Below are 22,971 nucleotides of genomic sequence, written 5' to 3' on the forward strand. Positions count from 1 at the left end.
AAAATTTTTTATAATTTATCGCTTAACAGCTGAATAGGACACTTAGGCTGTGAGCTTGGTCATAACATGTACGCATGGCGTAATGTTTTTTATTCTTATACAATTAGCCAAAGATTGAACGAGTCAGAAATAATATAGGTTCCCATCCATTAGAATCTGGATAAATTTGAAAATGAACACAAAGGTCGAGAGATTTCTGGGACAAAGTTTTAAGAGTTAGATTTAACAAAATAAGTTGGTACCAGAGGTGCAAACCGCTTACCTCCACACCTTTTCAAATGTCTCCGCCGAGGTTTATATTAGGTTCGTCTAACAAGGACGGCCTGTTCAAGGGGATGAATAGTAAATTTGTATAATTCGGTCAAGACTGCACACCAATCTAAGCCAAACGAGAGAGTGCGCCCCACTCTTTCCCGTTCAGCTTCCTTTTCCGTCCGTCGAACCCCCTAAATTGTCGCTCAAAATCCTGGAAATCATGTTTCTGAAGACCTAATTTTCAAAATCTCCCGGGAGAGTATGCCCTCGAACAATTTACCGAACCCCTCCTTGACTAAATCCTGGATCCGCCCAAGTACTATTTGAGGGTCTCGGAGAAAAGTTTTGTTTTGTTGTTAATAAGATTTTTTTTGCATCTTGTCCATCCTTCCTTTTTGGTGCTTCGTTTCTTTGTTCCTCTTTTGTATTTCCAATCTTTCCAGGCAACTATTTCGTAGCCTCTTCAAGATACCTCCAAAGTGATGCACGGTCTTGGAATGTAGATCCTTTTAAAGATCCTTTGCTGTGATCGGAAAAAAAGGTGCGGGGAAAAAATGTTCATTTTCAGATTTATCTGATTAAATGTGGACAGGGACAGCAACGAGACAGATTTTTCTTGAAGTAAGCCATAGCTAAATCCGAACTACGATTACTCTGAATAACTTACTACCAATTTTTACATTTCCCTTGTCCGTTTTTTATGCAATTCTTCAGTCTTTCGCACGTGTTTTCAATTTAATTATTTCACTTTCTCTCATTGCAAATCTATCAATGCTGTTAAAATGCGTTGCAAATTTTAAAGTTTGGTTTAAACTTAAAGAATTGTGGGAGGATGTTCTACCTTTTAATGTGAGTAAGCATGCAAACATTGACGTACTTCTGAACTGGTGGTAGTTGTTAACAAAAACTTTCCTTCTAAACACCCGGTGGGTAACTGTACAGGGCTCTGTATAACAGACGGCTTAGCCAGCCAAAGTACAGAACACAAATTTAAGACATTGATTCCTTGTTGCTTCCCGCTTTTACGTCATTCATTTGGCGGATGAAGCTGACATTTTTAAAGGGAGACAGGGGGGAGGGGGGTGGTGTTGAGTGTCACACCTTGGTTATCTGCCAACCGTGGCCTTTCAACAGTTTCTCATTGGCGCGAGGACACGAAAGTCGAACAATGTGAGCCTGAAGCCCAAATTTTTAGAATCTAGCAGAGTTCACCCCGCACACCGAGGCACTGACAACCTGCTCACAGGGATGTCGACATTCGAGCTGTGTTTTATTAAAATATATATTTCGTTGGTTTAGCACTAAGGAATGCACGCCGTGTTGATTCTTCGGATTCGTACTTTTCCCCTCCCTGAATTACAAGATTTTTAAAATTATCTTGTAATTCAAGAATTCTGCTGCACCGCTTAGGTTGCAGTTGACCACTATGCTGTACAAGTTTGACAACGTTGGCCGATTGACAGTACAGCCGACTATCGAAGCTAAAGCATACTATATACAGTAGAGGGGATACGTTTCTAAACTAACTGGGGTGTTACGTCGAAGGGGGAGGTATTACAAGATAGTTGGTCGTTCAACTTAGTAGACAATGTAAATTGGGCACCATAAAGAGTTTCAAAGTTTGACGTTTTTGGCGTTAGCCCTTCGTCGGAGCGGGGAGCTGGCGGTGAAAATATATACAATTTGATGGCTAAAACAAAGTGCCTTTACCTTCAATAAGCTAAGAACCATCAGTTATTAGTAAGAAATGTTCACAGAGAATCGATAACATAGAAACGAATATAAAATTAAGACTTTGCAAAAGAAGATTTCCATCGACGGATTAATGTCTAAAATAGCTTCTTAAGTAACCGAGGAATCACTGTTCGAGGTGTCCCTGTCTCTTTCACTGCCTCAAACGTTGTGCCGGCTGAAAATCAAAAGAGGAAACTCACATCAAAGCTCACACAAGTAAAAAGTCATTAAAAAGGGCATTTTTAACATTTGGATAACTCAAAATAACATCGTAGCCAGTCATCTTCGGGAAATCGTTCTGTGTGCTCAGCCTCAAAAACATTCCCCACCAAATCAAGGAGACATTCTGTATTTAGCCAACACCAGCTCAAGTCCTTAGTTTTCCTAAATAAAGGGGATACTTTTTCCACGCCCACCGATGGGTGTTCCCGTAGTTGGAGTAATTGAACGATGGGAGCTCATTTAACTTACCAAATGATTTCACTTGCTCGCTTAGGAAGCTGCTACTTGCTGCTTCATACTCCTTACTGCTATTTATAAATGTGGTGATTGTATCGGCCTGCATACAAAAAAGAGGAACATTTGCGGTCAAGCAGCTACAATGCCAAAGACATACGACAAGAACAACCTTTGTGACCTCAAAGAAGGCATTCCTGACGATGAATACGATCCGACTGTCGAAGGTATTGCTGATTTGACCAGCATGTCGAAAAAACTTAAAAAAGACAATCAAGCGAGCGAGAAATTTTATCGGAGGAAAAAAAATAAGTTGGGGGTTCAAGGCCGATGATGGCAGTCTGGTCTTTGGTCGAGTAGCTGTCATCCGTAGAGGTAAAGTTCTAGACATACTCACTTCACTCGGTGGAATGTGAGCTAATCTCTAAACATGGCAACGCAGAAAAGTTAGCAATTCTCGGATAGCCTTGACGACGAGAACGATGACAAAACAAAAGGAAACGCCAAGAAGGCAATTTTCAACCGCCTCGCGGTTAGCTCAATTGATAGAGCGCTGGACTGATGTGCGGGAGGTCGAGGGTTTGAGCCCCGGCCGGACCAACACTCAAAGTCTTAAAATAATTGAGAAGAATATGCTGCCTTCCTATAACATCAAGAAACGGTTTATATATTCTAGTCTTCTCGGATAGGGGCGAATAAATGGAGGTCCCGTCTCCTGCAGGGTTAGGGGTAGGAGACGTTAATTTCCCACGCACGAGACTACTGTGTGATGGATGTCCTCCCCTGGGGTGGGATGGGTGGGTTGTTGTCTTGCGTTTCATACATGAGCCTCTTACCCCCCCCCCCACCCCAATATGGGTAACCATACCCCACGTAAAGACATAAAACTTTATTACTATTACTACCATTGCTCATGGAGCTGAAGAACGATTATTTTCGTGGCGTTCTTCCATAAACAGGCCGTCGACGGATTCGTAAAGCGTTGCGATTATGTTCTGAAAACCATGAATCACGGAGATGTGATCCGCGCCCTTGATGTCGAAAACAATGGCGAAGCAGCCGGAAAGGAGAAGAAATATGATTGATACCAGAAGACTTTTTATGTTGGTGGAAAAGAAGCCCCGATGAAGAGCAAGAAAGACGAATATCGTACCTCAACAACTTGCTTTTTCAACGTTTTGTCCTCTCTAGCAGTTAGGACTGAAATGGTTCGTAGCAAATCATAGTCTATCGTCCAACTTTTTCATTAGTTAGGTAGGAAACTTTTTTCAGTACTTGCTTAGGCGAGCTAGAAGTCATTAGAACATACTTGGGTTTTGCGTCTACCTCTACACGTCAAATTGAAGTCCACGACATGTCTAAGGCAGAGCTTTGTGTGATAAAAATATCAACACAACTTTGCAGTTGTGTGTATTTCGCCGATGTATTTTGTGGATTGAGTTATTTTGAAGTAGTTCGACCTCTGACCCGAAATAGGAGAAGTTCACCTTTCTAGGTTTGTTATTATATTTTCTCTGCATCAAGCCCCGGTTGTTCGAAGGGTCGATAACGCTATCCGGTGGATAGCAGAATCCGTTTAGTTAACACTCATAAGCTGGATAGTGATTTATCCGTTGGATAACGTTATCTAGTACTCTTTGAACAACTGGACCCAGATGTATATATTAATCATCACTAAAGCTGCAACCTGTCGCACCATTTAAAGTAGATAACCTACTAGGACCAAAGGCTATTGGTTACTGTATCATATGATTGCATGGGTATAGTTAGAGGGTCATGCCTTCTCCTCTCCCCCCCCCCCAAACACACACACCTTCCCAGGAATCATGGTTTTTCACAAAGTTTTTTGACCATTTTGGCTTTCCACTTCCCTTCCACACCTGGAATATGTATCAAGGCAAAGGGAACTTCACGAAAGAACATTTAAATCAATTTGAATCAAAACCAAAATTAATCCCAAAGGCAAATCAAAACAAAGTTAAATAACTTAGAAAGGAGGCCATTGAAAACTCAAAGCAAATATCAATTTCTCACGTAAGGGTCTGTTGGAAGGTGTGGTGCCCTCAAGGTTAGTGCACTCTACTCTGGCTCAAGTGGTCCAGTGCAAGCCCTGGCTGGAGACATTGTGTTGTGTTCTTAGGCAAGACACTTGACTCTCACAGTACCTCTCTTCACCCAGGTGTTTAAATGGGTACCTGTGAATTTAATGCTGGGGGGGGGGGGGAACCCTGTGATGCATTAGCATCCCATCTAGGGGGAGCAGAAATACTCCTTGTTGTATCGTGCTACAGAAACTGGAGTTAAGAGCTGGCCTGATGGGCCATTTGGCTCATAAACAGACTGTACCCATTCAAGGGACAAAGTGTGTAACCAAGAAGTGATTGATTTCAATTTTTACACAACACAAGTTTCTTAGGTCCATCACAAAATGTAATGTAAATCAAATCCAAAGCAATCTTAACACTCAATTCAAATCTGGTAGTCTCAAAGATTTCCAACATAAAGAACAGAAATGAGTGTTATCCTGTTTATAGCAATTTCTGTACCTGCAATATCATTTGGAGTTTTGTTTCATGAAGTCTATCCATTAACCCTTTCAATGATGGCTTTCCAGAGAGCAGCTGGTGCTGTTCAGGGGATAGGAAGTCTGGACACTGATCTGTGGAATTCACATCATCTTGGTGTTCTCTGAAACAAAACAAATTTTTTAAATGAAACAAATTAAAAACCAGCGCTTACTGATTTTAATGTGTGACAATGATACTTTGCATGAAAGAATAGTACAATTGCTGGAGATTACTTGAGAGGAAACAGATTGGTAAAAAGACAGTACATGGCTTTTTTACGTGTTTGTAGATCCTCAGTTAGAGCTGGTTTATCATTACAACCTTAATTAATGGATCACTGCTCTTCCAATTTATTCCAGTTTCCATGAAATAAAGCAACTATGTGTACTGCTTCTACACCTAGTTAGAACACTACAGTGTAATCCACAATGCTTAATTATTTTCCTCCAGTAAAATTTAAAGTGTCAGTTTGTTGATAACTTTTTATACTTGGTTGAAAGAAGGACATTGATTCTTAGTGTGTTGGCTACAAACAAAACTTAATGACCCAGCCAAGGCTCCAACCTACACTCCTTGTGAAATTTAGCCTATGAACTACTACATTGCATCTCTTTCTGTGCCAGGGATTGTACTAACTATCAAAAAGAAATTTGAGTTTGCAAAAAGGGTAATATTGCCTCAAAATGGCCCAGCAGAGGAATGAATGATTGAATGCAAAAGAGAATATACTGCACAGCCTCTATTTCACAATAATATTTGTTGAGAATTTGCATAGAAACAGCACTTTTCTTTTTTGTTCATGTACCTATCTTTTTGTCCCATATCACTTTGATGCGATGATAGTAATTTATCCCACTTCTTGTTCTCTGTCTTCAGCCTGATAAAAATGATAAAGTGCAGACTAATTCACCTTTTAAAGATGATCTTTTAATTATTGTCTTTGATTGGCAAAGATGAATTATCATCTACTGCCCCAAAAGAAAAGAATTCTGCAACAAGAATTTACTATTTTCCATCCAACAGAAAAATCATATGTACTTTTTTTGGTAACCCTGCATTTTGGAGTGACTCAAAATATTCACCTTTGAACTATCTGGTGTGATTTCTGTGAATAACTCAATATGAAATAGGATTTGAAAAGACAATGTTTTTTTCATTTATTTCTTCTGCTTGAACAGCACCATAAGTATAAAATGGTCTTAAGTCTCTGTCTTCAACTCCACTGCATAGAAAGTTAACCAAGTGACTTTTGTTGGGACCACTTAACATCAAAAAATGCAAAAATCTGCTCTCAGCAGATATTTATTCTTATTGCAAGCAGGAAAAATTTGCAAAGAAAAAAAAATCCCCTTCCAAAAATACCACTGCTCCACAAGTTGTCACAGTTATGCATTTGACTAATATCCTTAAAGTGAAGAATGCAAGAGCATTACATTTAGTTGTTGTAAATGCATATATTATAATGATTGTATAATAATTGTACCTTTCAGTAACAGCCAGCCTCGATCTTGCTTTAGCCTCCAGTTCTTCGTTTTTAGGGTTAGGTGTCTGCCTGTAGGAAAGAAAAAAAATCACTCATTAGGTAACATGGATCTGCACAGATGACCAAGTAGAATAAGCACTGCCCCAAAATGAAGCTTTTTTAGTCACAAAAAATCAGAAAATGATTGCTAGGAGTAAACTTTTTACTAAATAGTATCCAGCAATCATTTTTAAGACTTGCATGCATGAGAAATTTCTAGTTTGTGCACTTGCACATGTGAGGAGAAAGAAGCAATGATGTCCAGCACTAATCATTTCATACAAATGTTAATCATGAAAATCACTTAATGAAAACAATACAGCAAGCAACTTGTCTGTTAAACACAGATCACCAACTTGGTAACCTTTGTTACCTTTTTTTCCCATTGTGGATTCCAAAATGGTCACAACTTGAAGCACTGTTAAGTATGTTTATCAGAGCACAGGCGGCCCAAGCTCTTTTTGAGAACCACACAAGGAACACAATTTGCATATTTATAAAGATTTGTATGGGATTTTCTACAAGATATCCACAGAGATAGTTAAAAGTGAAAATATTAAATAAAAATGGCTTACCTTGTTCCATACGTGTGTTGTTTGCTCTTGGTGTCGTTATTTTAATGATTCCACTTGATTTAAGCGGTTTTTTTTAATCCTGGTTTTCTACCAAATGAAGAGAAGTTTTCTCTTAGTGTGGTAGAAAACCAGGATTAAAAAAAAACAACTTAAATCAAGTGAAATCGGTAAAATAACGACATCAGGAGCAAACAACACACGTATGGAACAAGGTAAGCCATTTTTATTTAATATTTTCACTTTTAACTATCTCTGTGGATATCTTGTAGAAAATCCCATACAAGTCTTTGTAAATATGCAAATTGTGTTCCTTGTGTGGTTCTCAAAGAGAGCTTGGGCCGCCTGTGATCAGAGATGATGTTTGTTTCTTCATCATTCACATTCCTGTTATACACTGCCGATCTTTTTGTCTCTATGATATGATGCATTAGGGTGCTGTTAGCCCCCATTTACAAAATGTCAGAAAAAAATTACTCCTGTGGCTAATTGCATAGTAGAAGGCTAATCCAGTTAATACTAACAGCAGTATCAATAACAGATTTTGTTTCTTGTTTCTTCATTCATTTTCTACTTACTTTACTTCACTGGGAGTAGGTTTAAAAGCTTCATCCACAATATTGCTGTCTGATATCACTGTTTGCAGATGGCCGAACACTTCTTTTGCTGAAGAAATGAACAGAGAACAACAGTTCAAATTTGTTTTATAAACTCTCAAACACCACATGCCTTTGCTTAGGTGAGAATGATTAACTTGGAACTTTATGCCACATTATTCTAGGTAATTTCAGCAGCAAAGAGATTATCTCAAATACATGTTGTCTCAATGAAATTTTAAGAAATAATTTGCTTAGTTAAACAAACACCACAGACTGAGGTAAGAATACACCCCTATACCTAGACAATGATTAAGGAAGATAACTGTGAAGATGGAGAGCAAATAATGTCCTTCAGATGAAAATTTCAACCCCAAAAATTTCAAAATGAATTAGCTGTGATGTATAAGTAGCTCTTTAAACTCAGGATTTTATACACTGTAGCACTGAAAGCCAGAGGAGAGTGGAGAAGAACCTCCTAATGAAGCAACACTTCTGTAATGCCTAATCCTTTCATTAGATATCCAAGTGTATTCACTAAATTCTATACCTTCTGTAGTAAAGTTTGGTATTCCATCCACTTCATAATGTGATGGATTATTTTCCAGTTTCTCCATTGCTCCCTAAAAACAAGAAATAAAAAAGGAGCTTGGACTGGCTTTTTTGAAATATTAATGGATAAATGAGCATTCTTTTCTTTTGATTACAAAATATCATTGGGAAAGCCATCTGTCTTCCCTTCCATAATCAGCTGCTTCAAACTAAGAATTAGAGGGGAGAAGGGAAAAGCAAACTGTGATCTGTGAAACTCAAAGATCTATATAATTTCATATCAAACACAAGAATAATTTGCATTAAGAGGAACTTGAGGCTTCATATCATGCATCCACTCAATCATGGTTGCTACATGTACTTGCTAGTAATAATTTGAATTCAAGTAGCTGGCTGACAAACTCAAATTTTCAACAAACCCAAATTGTAGGGCACAATTATATCTTATTAAACAAAAATCACGAGGTGATCAATTAACATTGACATGGGTTGGTGAGAAGTTCTGTTTCTGTTATCCACAATAAAATGTAAAATTATTTCAGTTCTGTATATAGGAAAGCATTCCATACTAGTCAACTTTTTGCTAATCAACAAATCAGTCACAATTTGGAAACAATAGGGTCTAAATATCTATACACACCGCTTTATTTTTAACTCCTTGGAAACTTTACAGACTGTTCCTGGATGGACTTATCAAAATATCAGGTCTTCAATATGGCTTGCAATTATCACCTTCTGACACAACTCAGATCAGATCAGCCCATAACATTTTAGCATGTTTCAGAGTTTACCTTAAGACAGGCACCAAACAACTTTTTTAGTCTTTCCTCAGGTGTCAAATCTGTAGGAATATCTTTATAAAGCTCTGCAGCACAACATGGGGTAAAAATGATAGGTATAAGTCTAAGGAGAGCAGTGCCCTTTTAGTGCTGAAGCTTGTCAGTGTTTCTGTAGCATTAGACACCTTGAACTACAGTATGAATTTGTTTGGGTGGGATGCTGTTCCCATTAAAAATGTCCCCTGAGCATTTTGTCAAGATTTCCAATTATAGATTGGTGATACATATTTACCTTCTTGAGTGGTGAGAAAGGCAGTGTCAGAGAAAAGTATCTTGTGTAACATCAGAACAGGTTATTGGTATCATGTATGAAGCTTATCCCTCTTCATATGTAGTCCAGCACACTCAAAGAACTTACTATTACTGAGAAAAACATGTGGCAAGAAATTGTGCATAGCCAAGATTTAACCTTGACAGAGGTATCTTTACTACCTTTGCTTAGATGCATGCACAAGTAACAGGAAATAAGAGATATCTCCCTTCAGGCTATTGTGGTATTACTTGATTTAATTAAAATACTAGTAGTTAGACAAATAAATTATGGTTCACAAACCAGACTTTTTCGATGAAAACACAAGAGACTTGCGCTCCTTCCTCCCTCTAACAAAGCTTGATCTTCTTTTCTTCTGTTCATTTTTCTTTGCACTTCCCTTTTTCTGGGGAGCCTGAATTAAAAAAAGGTCATTGTACATCTTAGTAACTGGGAGTATGTCTCCTCTAAAGTGATGGAATGCTAGTGCATCATGAGTCGCCCCCAGCCTTTTTAGTCAGGTTTCCTTGACAGAGAGAGGCACTGTGAAATCAGAGTGGCTTGTTCACCAACACAACACAATGACCTAGCCATTGTAAGGCCCCAAGTAATCGAAAAAATTAACAAAATATAAAATTCCTCAATGCAGATAAATTCCTAAAAAAATAAAGAGTTAACAGTATTCCACCTTTCGGAAGCGACTCTGGCGTGAAAACTTGAATCCACTTGCTTGTAAGTCCAAATCCTTGGAGATGAAGTAACAATGTTTTTTTTATTGCAGTTGATGGTTGATAGTTGAGAAAAATAAACCATTGAAGAAAACATAACAGAACTATTTTGAAAATACATGTATCTTGAGAAAGACTTTTAATTCTGAGCTTGCTAGTTAAATGTTATGTAGAATGATGTTCAACTTTTGTCAGGGGCATAATTCAAAGAAAGAAAGAAATCTAGGTCTTCTATATCTTCCAACTGGTTCACAACAGGGCAGGCTACTCCTGAAGGTAGCTTAATTAAGAAGATATATGTAGTTCAAAACAGACAGATATAGTGGGAAGTTTCCATGAACTATGCTCTACTGGAAGTCAAAAGGAATCTGTCAAGTCACAGCCTGGCTACAGATGAGAAACTCCACAACAAGTTTAACATAGTTTGACAACCCTTAAACTCGTTTTATAAGGTATAAGTGATAGTTATCATTAAAATATAGCAAAGTCCATAAATTACCTCTGGTTCCCCTTCTATTCGTTTGGTTCTTTTTCTATAGCCAGAGAAACCACAGTTAAGCAAGTGTTCCTTGGTGTAACCCATGCATGCATTTACTAGCTTTTGTCATTATTCATCTTAGGCTAATAGCAAAATATATCCATGTTTTATCAAGACCCTTCAGTGAAAGTTCTCTGAATCCCTTCAACTCCCAGAAGTGATTACCCCGAGCTAACCGCCTCCCGGTTAGCTCAATTGAGCTATTGAGTTAGCAATTGAGCTAACCGCCTCCCGGTTAGCTCAATTGGTTAGAGCGCCGGATTGTGTTGTGCGGGAGGTCGAGGGTTCGAGCCCCGGCCGGACAAATACTCATGGTCTTAAAATAAGTGAGGAGAATTTGCTACCTTTCTATAATATCAAGAAATGGATAGATATTCTAGTCTTCTCGGATAAGGACGAATAAACCGTAGGCCCCGTCTCCTGCAGGGTTAGGGGTAGGAGACGTTAATTTCCCACGCACGAGATTACTGTGTGGTGGATGTCCTCCCCTGGGGTGGGATGGGAGGGAAGGTGAGATCGTTACATGGACTGAAGCGGCTGCCAGAGGCGCCTGATAATGCTGACGTTCGATCTCAACCTTATCATTGTAACTAGACACGTTTGTTGTTTAGAGTGCTTGAGACTTTCTTTCTACTTTCTTTCTACCCCGTAACCTCTCTACAGTCTGCAAGCCATGCTGGCCTAAGACATCTTCATGTACACTGATGTACATAATAAAACATACAAATTAACCCCACAGACTCCTCCCCCAAAGGAAGAGTTGTAGATACGCACTGAGGCGCAACAGTGATTTCACTCTCCCCATATGCAAAACCGAGCGCTTGAAGAACAGTTTTATTTTTAGCCATATTTATAAGATGTACATAATTTTCATTCTTTCTTAACGACGAATTTGTAATATTTTATACCTCCTTTTTTATCATCTGTATTTGTAAATATTCCGTAATTTAGCCTATGGCTGCAAGGTGTTTATAATAAAGTATCTATCTATCTAAGTATCTATCTATCCACATATCAAATAATCATTTCGAAAGGTCAGACTAGAGGCATATTTAGCGTCCCTAGCAATTGAATCATTTGTGAGCTATTTAAAGCTCCCAAACTCATATACAGCTAAGACAAATCTAATGAAATCTGCACACTTACCTCGTTGATGCTAACCTCACAGTCGCCATCTTGAATTTAGCGCCGTGGAGCGAGTTGTGTCTTGCGCATGCGTATATGAAAGTTTTGCTTAAAGCCCGCCAGGGAGGGGACTGGGAGCTGGATTAGTTTCCGGGTCGCATGACATCAGGAAAGTTTTTTGGACGGACGCAGAACTGTGAGTTTTAGTTTCTCATTTCCGTCTGTAGGCTAGCCTTAAGGCGACAACTGATCGAACCCAATGGCCTTGTTCTATGTGAGTTGTGGGTAATCTGTGCGAGAAGATCACGTCGACCATTCAGTCTGTAATATGGCACTTGTGGCGAGACGTGAAGAACCTAAAACCCAACTGTGCTAAGCCAGTATGGGTCAGCAGCCAGTTAAAGCCTTGACGGATCGATCAAAATCTGGGAAAACGACTAAGGTGTCTGTGAAGAGCAAAGAAGCTGAAAAGTCAGAATTTCATATTGCTGCAGGTAAGATGAAATAAGATATGACGATCTCTTTCAATTCCGAATCGGATGTATTTGGTATCTGATAAACCTCAAATACAAATGTGGTAATGTGTTTGAACTGTTTGAATATGTAAGTTCGTTGTGGAATTTGATCAAATATCTGCTGACCGTAGGCGTGTTAAGCGAATACATAACTGTACGTCTACTGACGTACAAGGAAAGTTTTGTTTCCCCGAGCAATGCGATCTTTACCTTCCTTGTTATTTGTAGAAAAAGAAAATTAAAAGCGGAATGCGTCGGAAAATGTCCAGCAGCGGCTTCAGGTTGTGATTTCGCACGCAAAATGTACACTACATTTTTAATGGTTAACCAATCCCTTTCTTGTAATCGTACCTTGGTTTGTAAAAGTCTGTAGCTCCAGACAACGTTAATTCAAGCGAAAACTTTGCCAATTGATTGTAATATGTATGATTTACCTTCCGTCACTTTGACCTTGAGGAATTGATCATTCTCAAGTGTGTTGTGAAAACAAACTGCTGAAGGTTGAAGGTTGAGCATTTATCAGCATCTAAAAACGTGCGAGACAGGGTGCATGCGTCAAAAGTTATCATGTAACCTAGCGTTTACTGTTGTTTTGATACTGGCCTCCAGAGTGAAATGCTTTCGTTTCCCAAGCTGTAATTTGAACACTTCCTTTCTAATATGTGTGCATTAATTTATCGTTTGTTATTTATATAGTGTGTATGACAGCCAAAATAAAATATTTCCTTATCATTAATCTGTCCAATTAGCGTTAGAATATTTTTCAGCGAGCAATACAGACTGAAAGTAATTTTCATCCTTCAAGTATTTGAAGTCTGGAAGACAGATTAAGTGGGTTTTAGCTGTCCTGTAATATCATAACTGTTCCCCATTCTTTGAAGCTACCTGGCATTTTAATAGAAATGCCAATGTATAATTTTTTTGAGTACCCTATATAGTGGATAAGAGTACAAAGCTGTCGCAATTTCACTTCCTCCAACATGTGATAAGTGTAAATTTGTTCAGTATTATTTGTTACGACTGGCTCTGGATGAAAGAGGATTGATTTACAGCAATTTAGAGGTCTTCATTCTGTTTGAGCTCAGTTTTTTCTTATAACTGATTGACATTGAATTTACTCTTGTGATAACAAATATGCATAGTATTTGTCTGCAATCAACTAAGAATTAGTGTTAATCGCCTTTCATAAAACTGGGAAAAGAGGGTTTCTTTAGATCCCCTTGTGGCTTTTTCTAATACCAGCTGCAGTCTGTACATCAAATTTTCTTGTAAGTGGAAACAACAATAAGCAACTTGTAATTACAGTGCTCTAAATTTGCCATGAAAATTTGAATAACTTTCTCTTTCATTTACTTCTATAGTAGACCTTGCAAAGCGACCTTTGCCTGAAACACCATTGGAGAGGTCTGTTGGAGAATGGAACTCCAAGGATGACCTACTTACAGATGATCATCAGGATAAATCAATATTTATTGCAATTCATGACTTTCAAGCTGCTGGCAGCAATCAGTTGACTATTCGAGCAGGAGAAGAATTAGCCATTTTGCGTTACAATGACACTGAAGAATGGTGTGAAGGTCAGGCTAGAAACGGAAACATTGGCTGGTTGCCAAGTAGTTATGTGAAACCTGTGAACAGCTTGGAAAAGCATTCTTGGTATCATGGGCCTATTTCTCGTAATGCAGCAGAATATTTACTTAGCAGTGGAATTAATGGAAGTTTTCTGGTTCGTGAAAGTGAAAGTAATCCTGGACAGCTATCCATCTCATTGCGGTTTGATTCAAGAGTGTATCACTACAGAGTCAGCCATGCTCCTGATGGCAAAATGTATGTCTCCACCGATAATAGATTTACATCAATTGCGGAGCTTATTCACCATCATTCTGTGCATGCAGATGGACTTGTGACAACTCTTCATTATCCTGCAGCAAAGACTGATAAACCCACTATTTATAGTTTTTCGCCTGAACCAGATGAATGGGAAATACCCAGATCAGAAATTGCCATGAAACATCGGCTTGGTGGGGGGCAGTATGGGGAGGTTTATGAGGGAGTGTGGAAGAAGTACAACAGACCAGTGGCTGTGAAGACTTTAAGGGTGGGTAAATCATGTGCTTTGTTATATTTTGTTGAAGTTCTTTGCTTACATTTGTTTTTTGTCCTAGAGACATGTGATATGTTGGTGCAATCTAGCCTAGAATTGCCATGCATTGAGATATGTTATATGAAATGAGTTGTTCCTGAGGAACTTGTCAATTTTTTTTTTGGGGGGGGGGAGGTACACCCCTGTAGGGTGGGAATGGGATGACCTATTAGAGAATTTTTAATAGGAAATCCCTCCCCCCCCCCCCAATGAGAAGGCATAGACAGGACCATGTTTGACTCCAAATCTAACTTGAACAGAAATGTGCCAAAATGGTTGGTTGGTTTCGAGATACTGTTTACTTAAAATAGAGCATCATAATCTCAAGTTTGAGATGGGGGAAAGAGAGAATTTCCTGAGTTTTGTGCGAGATAGCATGACTTTTGAAATAATTATTTCAACAACTAAGGGAAAATGAAAAAGTTATCCAGAAAAAACTGGGCTGCTTTTATTTCTGCATGGTTCATCAAATGATGCATGTATACTTACATAGCCCTAAGCTTATGACAGTGTATTGGCACCAGTACAATACTTTATGGCATAAGCACCACCTTTGCATTCTCACATGAATTTAAATAGCATGAACCCCTTCCCTACCACAGCCAGACATGTTCTCCAACTGGCATCGATATTGAATTTTGTCTCAACAACCACAGATAATTTATCCAAGCCATCCCAAACAACCCCGGGCTTTCTCTCTTTTTAATTTGAGGATGTATTTGTATGTCCTCAGTTGTTGAGTGACATAACATAGTAGGTATATATACCTCTTTGGTAAGGAAGGGGTTAAGGTCAGTAAGAATGGCACTTAGGTTATTAGTGTGGTGGCTTTAAGGGTGAGGAGGTAAAGAACAGTTTTATAAAATGTCTAATAACAGCACAATTTGGAAAGGCTCTTTACTCACTGAATTATGAATCATCTGATTTAGGAAGAGACAATGGAGGTGGATGAATTCTTAAAAGAAGCATCAGTCATGAAAGAAATAAAACACCCACGACTGGTACAGCTCCTAGGTGTCTGCACAAGGGAGCCACCATTTTACATCATAACAGAGTTCATGGTTAATGGCAATTTGTTGGACTATTTACGAAGCACTGCAAGCAAGGATTTGAATGCTGTCACATTGATGTATATGGCAACACAAGTAGCCCATGCTATGTCATATTTAGAATCAATGAATTTTATCCACAGGTAGGAATTTGACTTTGTTTAATACTCAGCGAAGAGCAGAGAGGTATAGGAGTTTTTGTACTGTAACTACAAGTATTTTCTTTCAATTGCTCAATTCTAAACATTCTTTAATTGTGCTAAAAATAAACAAAATGGCCAAAATGTGTAAGGACTGGAATGTATATTGGTACATATATTCATTTAAAAAACTAACTACAAATAATGATTTGAGAAAAAAGATAATTGAAGATATTATGGAGCAAAGTCTGAGGTAACTTTATAAGTGCATGTGGTTTCTTTCAGTTTGCTTAAATAAAGTTCCTGTTGTGGCAAAATTAGAACAATTTTTACTCCTTTTATACTCCTCTCCCAGATGAAGAGAGTCAAAGTGAGCCCCACCTAACATGACTCTACCTACACGTACGACTCTAATCTATATCCCAGGATTAGGAGTTAAGCATGTTACTCTCACTGATGGACGTCACATCTCTTGATTTTTATATAAATTTCCCTCTTAACATGTCTCTTCTGTACCTGCATGTAGAACACTGGTCTAGAACTCTGAATTAGGAGTTTAGCATGTTACTCTCACTGATGGACGTCACATCTCTTGATTTTTATATAAATTTCCCTCTTAACATGTCTCTTCTGTACCTGCATGTAGAACACTGGTCTAGAACTCTGAATTAGGAGTTTAGCATGTTACTCTCACTGATGGACGTCACATCTCTTGATTTTTTATATTTCCCTCTTAACATGTCTCTTCTGTACCTGCATGTAGAACACTGGTCTAGATCTCTGAATTAGGAGTTTAGCATGTTACTCTCACTGATGGACGTCACATCTCTTGATTTTTTATATTTCCCTCTTAACATGTCTCTTCTGTACCTGCATGTAGAACACTGGTCTAGATCTCTGAATTAGGAGTTTAGCATGTTACTCTCACTGATGGACGTCACGTCTCTTGATTTTTATATTTCCCTCTTAACATGTCTCTTCTGTACCTGCATGTAGAACACTGGTCTAGATCTCTGAATTAGGAGTTTAGCATGTTACTCTCACTGATGGACATTACATCTCAATTTTTGTATTTTATTACCCACCCCAAGGGTATAGGAAAAAGGACTTCAGTCCAAGAGTGTCTGTGTCCCCTTGTTACAGAAAAGCAAGACTTTATTTAAATCAATTGTAAAAAAAAACCCAGCATTCTCTGAGATCCATAGGAGAGATGGTGGTGAGAGACCCTTCCATCAAAACATTTCAGTTAATCTATTTTGATTTATAACATAACCAAAGTAAAGCGCGCACTCTGATTGGTCAATTTAGCATCCCCCATTTGCCCATGGGTGTACGCTGCTGACTTGAGCAAATGCAAAGACTATTTTTCTGCACGCGCTTGTTTTTTCTGGTCGCGTAAGATTTGTTAAATAAAAGGGAACTCTTTAGCTACAATGTATCAATGTTATGTTATAAAACATGGTAAACACCACAGCATACACTATTGAGTTATGGATGCACTTGGGAGGTTTGCTAAGCACTCAAGAAGCTAGAGTCACTCTTGGCTATTGCCTCGAGCGACTCTTGTGCTTCTTTTGTGCTTAGCAACCTCCCGCGTGCATCCATAACTCAATAGTGTACACTGTGGTGTTTACCATGTGTTAAATTTTAACTCTTTCCCATTTTTGTGTTTATTATTAAAGGGATCTTGCAGCTAGGAACTGTCTTGTGGGGGAGAACAATCTTGTAAAGGTTGCAGACTTTGGTTTGTCAAGACTGGTGACATATGATATCTACACAGCTCATGAAGGTGCAAAGTTTCCAATCAAATGGACAGCTCCTGAAGCTCTGGCTTACAACACATTTTCAATTAAATCTGATGTTTGGGGTATGTTATGCCTCTTTAAAATTTAGATTGGTCCCAGTTATGTTTTGATACAATCAATTACAGAAAGGCATGACAATTCTGTGGTGATTGTGATTTCAATAAAAAAAGAAGATACTTGACAGTCATGTTATTTTCTGAAGGAAAGAAAATCTCAGTAGGGTTCCTTTGGGCCGAGACTCAAAATGTTACAGTGCAGCAGAGTGACACTACATGAAGTCTTGTAAGGTAATTAGGACAACAAGTAATATTCAGAATACAAAGTTATTGATCACAAGATTAAATTTTTTCATCCTTTCAAAACTGATATACAAAAAACTGCTACATTAGGCACTAAATCAAGACTACAGATTGTCTTATTTTGACTACTATCAATCATTTCAACTGAACCATGCAAAGGAAATTCATTGATAGTAATTGGTCTGTCTTTCAAGATGGACACAGATAGATTGATAGGCTTTTTGTTGTTGTTTACAGCATTTGGAATACTCTTGTGGGAACTTGCAACATATGGTATGTCACCATATCCAGGAATTGACCTGTCACAAGTGTATGAAATGTTGGAGAGTAATTACAGAATGCCCTCCCCAGATGGCTGCCCTCAAGAGGTCTACGAAATGATGATGAAATGTGAGTCAACAGTGTTGTGTTATCCGATACAAAGATGTTATTAACAATTTATCATGAGTACGGGGAGAATAATCTGAGTACACCTCAACCAGTTTGGATGTTGTGATTGGTGGCTCAATTAACTAAGCTGAGCAAAATACTTTACTGTAGGTTACTATGATTGTGATAAGCATCAGGTATGTAGCTATTGATCATATCCTATGTGCAGGAAAGGTAGTATTAGTATTTTGTTTAGCTATTTGTTAAATATTGAGATTTTTATTGGCTAAGTATTTTCAGGCATGTTCCTTTTGTTTGAATTTGCATGTTTGATCTTTGCAAGTACCCCTGTAAACTGCAGGAAAATTGTGACACCCATGAAGAACTTAATTTGAATTTGAATTAGTTATTGGAATTTGCTTAATATGAAACTTTCACAAAATACATGCATTTAGGTTGGAGCTGGGATCCACAAGATCGACCATCATTTTCCGAGATCCACAAATGGTTGAACACAGTCTTCTCAACTACCAGTGTTGATGAAGGTATCTTGTCTCTTTACAGACCTGCTTCTTATTTTTTATAAACATAATTGTAATTGATTGAAGGAAGAAGTCTTGCTAACTAGTCCAGCTTATTCCTCTACAACCCAACATCAGTATTTATATTCTCCATACTCTTCTCTCCATACTGTTCTCAAGGAGAATCTGTTGGCGATCATTTCTTTTATTCTTTTGACCTTAATGTTTGTTTCAGGGTCGATTTTGTGAGGAGAATTTAGATGCTAGTCATTCTTAGGTGCTAAAGGCTTATTTCAGTTTCAATAGAAGTTAGAAACAAGGAGTGTTGTTACCCCACTCACAACAGGTTTCCATCCATCTCATTCTGGAAAGTTGTAAACTTTTATGAGATTTCCCTGCTAATTTTCCTTTTCCCATTTATATCTGTGCATCTTGGTGAAGAGGGGCTTGCAGTGGGATGGTGTTTTGTGTTATCCAAGATAACAATGTTTTGACCTCCAGCTGAGAAGATTTTCCAAAACAGAGTGGGACATAATGATACAGCATAAAGTTATGACAAAATCATTTAAACCCAAGAGCTGAGTCAGATTAACTCAACCTAACCAAAATCAGTCTCCTATGTTTTAGATCATGATTTTATCAAAATATTTCTTTTGATTTTTCTAAAACAGAAGTGGAGAGGGCTTTGGAAAAAAATAAGACAAAAAAGGATAAAGGAAAGAAAAGCAAGAAAAAAGGTGAAGCCTATGATTCTTTGTCAGCGAAAGATGAGAGCACAAGCAGGAAAAAGAAAGATTTTTCTCACAGCTCAAAGCCTAAAATATCTAGCATGAAAAAACTTGCCAACTCACTAAATCCATCAGGGCCTCCTCCAGATCCACCAGCTCGGCCAACACCCAAAGATCAAAACTGGGAGGAAGAAAAAGAGGCACGTCCCTCACTACCTCCATTACCAAATGCTCCAGTGATGTCTGATTTGATGAAGGAATTGGGTAACAGGTCTGGGACACTGAAAAAACGACCTGATAAAGGCAATGTTTCAAATAGCAGAGAGCAAAAAGAGGATCTTCCTTCAAGGTTTACTGCTGATAACCTGCACATGAGACCACCAGCACCTTTGCCTCCAGGACACCAACCACAAGAACAGCAACCGGCAAAAGTAGCAAATTATTTCTCAAATCCAAAGCAAGAAAATGGAAATAAGCTTGTTCCACCCCCTCAAGGATCCCGTAAACTTACACACCCACAACCTCCCAGCAAGCCACTTTTGCCACCACCCCGACAGCCTCTACAGAAATCTTTGTCCAGTCCATCCAGCTCAACACCACTTTCCCCTCCCTCTCAGATTAATAAAAGAATGAAGCCACCCTTGTTAGAAGAGAAAACCAAAGAACTGGATACCCAGCTGTCAAATAAAGATAAACCAAGTAACTCTTCCAGGAAGACAAGTGTTGCAGGAAGTAAACCCTCTGATAATCCAAATTCAGAAGTGGACACACCAAGAAGTCCAGTTCCAAAACCACGGAATAGACCCCCTCCACCTCCACCTCCTACCTCATTACAAGAAAGTGGAAAGTCCACTTCAAATACAAGTTTGTCATCTTGTGATACAAATCCAACAGAATTTTCAAATGATGAGCTGGCTTCTCCCAAACCTCGCCCAGCACCTCGCCTTAGGCAGAGGGGAGAACAACCATTAGACCCAGCACAAGGTACACCAATCAGCAATAAAGGTACTACAAATGAACCCCTCAGACAGCCACCCACAAAATCAAAGCCAATGCATCCTCCTCCATCAATCCCAGACATTTCCAAAAGGCCCAGAAGTAATTCAAGTTCAAACCAGCAGCAAGTCAGTACTTCAGCAGTGAAGCCAAAGCCACCTGGGCCCAAACGAGCTCCTTGTAAACCAAAACCTCCGGTTAAACCAAACGTCCCCAGGAAACCTAAAATTACCCCTCCCAGTTCAGAAGCTGATTCTAATCTACCACCCAAAGTAAAAGAACTATTGCAGCTTTCTAACCAGGGCCAAACAAAGGTGCAGGCAATTCTCTCACTTACTGATGCTAGAATCATGGACGATTCACATAATAATCTTCTTCAAGCTATTGATGACCTCGAAAGAATCTCTGTTGAAGTTCTGGAGACATCATCAAGCTTAACTGACTCTCTAGGACCACAAGCACGGTTTAAAGTCCGTCGAACGGTGACAGATCTGGAAGGTAAATACAGTGACATGAAGGGCGTAGTGGAAACTGTGGGACCTAATCCCAATGCTGTTGATATGGAAAGGATTGGAAAAGCTGTGATTAGCTTTTCTGAGGCATTAGAAAATGTGTGTTGCACTGTAAGAGCTACTGCCTCCTGATATTTATTTGCATTGTAGACACTTGGAAAAGAAAACATTTCACAGTGTTAGAGGAATTTTGAATTGAGACTCGAATGTAATCTTGGATTGCTTCAGTTTTGTTTTTCCAAGGTCTGAGATTGGTCAGAAAAAATTGTGCCATCCTCTTAAACCAATCAGATGCAAGATGTGGTCACTCCCATTTTTCTGTGTTTGAGGCCACTTACTTGTTTGTTCTTTAAATTTTCCTTGACACCTGGTAATATTAATTGCCTTTGTTCTGATTTTCCATTATGATTCCTTTTGTTTAGGTGTTAGGAATGTTAATCGAAAAAGGCTCTAGCATTTTCCATTATTTTTTATTTAGCAATGCTAGTGGAAAAAGGCTAGCTTTCAGTTCACTACTTGCATACTTGTGATTGGCAGCAATCGTCAAGTTGAGCAAGATTTGAGAAAAGTTTCACCCATGAAACATAACGTAGAAACATCAATGTGTAAATATGGGTAGTTTTTATGTTAATTTTTTCCAGGCTGTTAATGTACACAGACAGGTTGAGATTTACACAAATCAAAAATATCTCTTTGCCAATGTGAAGCTATATCTGTCTGGTTTAGAAGTACCTTTTCCCAAATTATTATAACATACAGAATTAAAACTGTTACAGGTGCCTAGCTTTCAGACAGTTTAAATGTTTTTCCAGCAGCATTTCTCCATCCCACCCAAGGAGGAGTTCTTGCCTTTACCCACCTCTCCTTTTTATACCTTTAAATATATGTCAGGAAGAAAGGCACCTGTTGTAGTTTAAATTGTTTCCATATGAAATGACACATCCTTTACCAGAAACTTGCAAAGGACCAATATTGAATTATATAAAATTACAAGAAGAGCTAAAGATGCTAACACCCTCCCCCCCCCCCTCCACTTTTTTTCCTGTAGCAAGTCTTGGTTTTTTGCATTTGGGGGTAAGAGAGGGGAAATAATCAGCAAATGTGATTGCTCATTACTGTTTTGCAATGATAGTGGAATTATTTTTTACACAAAGCTATAAATTACGACTGAAAAAAAAAGTGCAAATAACACTTAATTGAATTAAGACTTGAAATTTGTTAACACTTTGGAGGAAGTCTTGAGAGAAAGAGCATACCCGTATGTGCAATTTGAATGGAATTTTTAAGCACTGGTTGTTAAGATTAAAACTCAGCAATTTTAACATGTCAAAGCTAGTTTTTTTTTTTAATGATATACCATTATATAGTATATCATTTCATCTACTTGTACTTATCCTCATCTGCTATTTGCTATGCTTTAACATTTGAATTGCACTTGAGGTTTACTCTTCTATTTATTGTTCTTAAATTTTGATAAATATTTTCTTCAAGTGTCTCTTCTTCCTCTCTTTCCCATAAGAATTTTATGCATTAAGATAATACCCACTTCCTTCAAGCCTGGTTTCTACTAATGATTGTCTGGAACAGTTCCCTGACATTTTTTATTTTCTGTGGGAGTGAATAACATGTTGACCCCAGATATATGACCAGGAAAACAAGCTATTACATTCAGTAATGCTTGTGAACTACCAATGTTGAACTTATAAGCAAAAATTGCATCCTGTAAATCCACATTGTTTCTAGCCACAAATGCTTATTGAATGTGTGTGCCACTTGATTTTGTTTGATACTGAGGATTGACATACAAGGAGCTAACTATATAGGAAGGATTTTTCATGTTGAAAGATATTCATCACTTATATTTGAAAATTATTGATTTACAGAAAATCTGCTAGCAATTAAAATTATAATTGCACAATTTTAGAAAAATGTATTCAGAGACGTTTAAAGGTTTTGTCAATAAAGACTTGCAAAAAGGCAAAAAAACTCACAAAGCTATATCGCTTGATAAAACTTTGCTGTGGTCCCTTTGATAAAAGTGAGATGAGTACAAAATTGCTGAGCTGAATTTTAGTCAGGTAGAATTTACTGCTCTGATCTGCTTGCAAGCTTATTATGTGCACTTGTTCAACCTGAAAAGCCTTAGGCAAGTAAGAGCTA

The 22,971-nt window shown here is 38.2% G+C and overlaps 2 protein-coding genes and 1 pseudogene across 3 annotated transcripts; 2 read left to right on the forward strand and 1 right to left on the reverse strand.

Moving 5' to 3' along the window:
* Nucleotides 1-1,504: 1,504 nt before the first annotated feature.
* Nucleotides 1,505-11,902, reverse strand: LOC111324494 (uncharacterized). The gene is made up of 12 exons (XM_022928060.2): nt 11,756-11,902; nt 10,571-10,604; nt 10,032-10,088; nt 9,647-9,758; nt 9,046-9,119; nt 8,253-8,325; nt 7,685-7,772; nt 6,496-6,564; nt 5,818-5,889; nt 4,992-5,133; nt 2,461-2,548; nt 1,505-2,164 (listed from the first exon to the last, which is right to left on the reverse strand). Exons 1-12 carry the CDS (start codon nt 11,782-11,784, stop codon nt 2,085-2,087), a joined length of 918 nt encoding a protein of 305 aa, XP_022783795.1. The 5' UTR covers nt 11,785-11,902; the 3' UTR covers nt 1,505-2,084.
* On the forward strand, nt 2,591-3,530 carry LOC148733401 (uncharacterized; annotated as a pseudogene).
* Nucleotides 11,903-12,087: 185 nt separating the features above from the next.
* LOC111324489 (uncharacterized) lies at nt 12,088-22,797 on the forward strand. 2 transcript variants are annotated; one of them, XM_022928057.2, is made up of 7 exons: nt 12,088-12,228; nt 13,611-14,347; nt 15,322-15,584; nt 17,264-17,448; nt 17,923-18,075; nt 18,510-18,599; nt 19,247-22,797. In XM_022928057.2, the coding sequence occupies exons 1-7, from the start codon at nt 12,117-12,119 to the stop codon at nt 20,941-20,943; spliced, it is 3,237 nt and encodes a 1,078-aa protein (XP_022783792.1). In that variant the 5' UTR covers nt 12,088-12,116; the 3' UTR covers nt 20,944-22,797. The 2 variants fall into 2 exon arrangements, with proteins under 2 accessions (XP_022783792.1, XP_088612006.1); XM_088755880.1 differs by having other exon boundaries at nt 12,089-12,228; nt 13,614-14,347.
* The last annotated feature ends 174 nt before the right edge of the window (nt 22,798-22,971 follow it).

This window comes from Stylophora pistillata, chromosome 4 (genome assembly GCF_964205215.1).
Source record: "Stylophora pistillata chromosome 4, jaStyPist1.2, whole genome shotgun sequence".
In the NCBI taxonomy this organism is placed as follows: Eukaryota; Metazoa; Cnidaria; class Anthozoa; order Scleractinia; family Pocilloporidae; genus Stylophora; species Stylophora pistillata.

What these genes read in the sequence shown, in the direction of transcription:
- LOC111324494 (XM_022928060.2), bottom strand. Translation starts at nt 11,784, where the DNA reads ATGGCGACTGTGAGGTTAGCATCAACGAG. An exon ending in GTGAGGTTAGCATCAACGAG is followed by an intron (nt 10,605 to 11,755) that starts GTAAGTGTGCAG and finishes CTCTGGCTATAG; the next exon opens with AAAAAGAACCAAACGAATAG. An exon ending in CCTACTCCCAGTGAAGTAAA is followed by an intron (nt 6,565 to 7,684) that starts GTAAGTAGAAAA and finishes TCTTTCCTACAG; the next exon opens with GCAGACACCTAACCCTAAAA.
- LOC111324489 (XM_022928057.2), top strand. Translation starts at nt 12,117, where the DNA reads ATGGGTCAGCAGCCAGTTAAAGCCTTGACGGATCGATCAAAATCTGGG. An exon ending in CTACGAAATGATGATGAAAT is followed by an intron (nt 18,076 to 18,509) that starts GTGAGTCAACAG and finishes ACATGCATTTAG; the next exon opens with GTTGGAGCTGGGATCCACAA. An exon ending in AACTACCAGTGTTGATGAAG is followed by an intron (nt 18,600 to 19,246) that starts GTATCTTGTCTC and finishes TTTCTAAAACAG; the next exon opens with AAGTGGAGAGGGCTTTGGAA.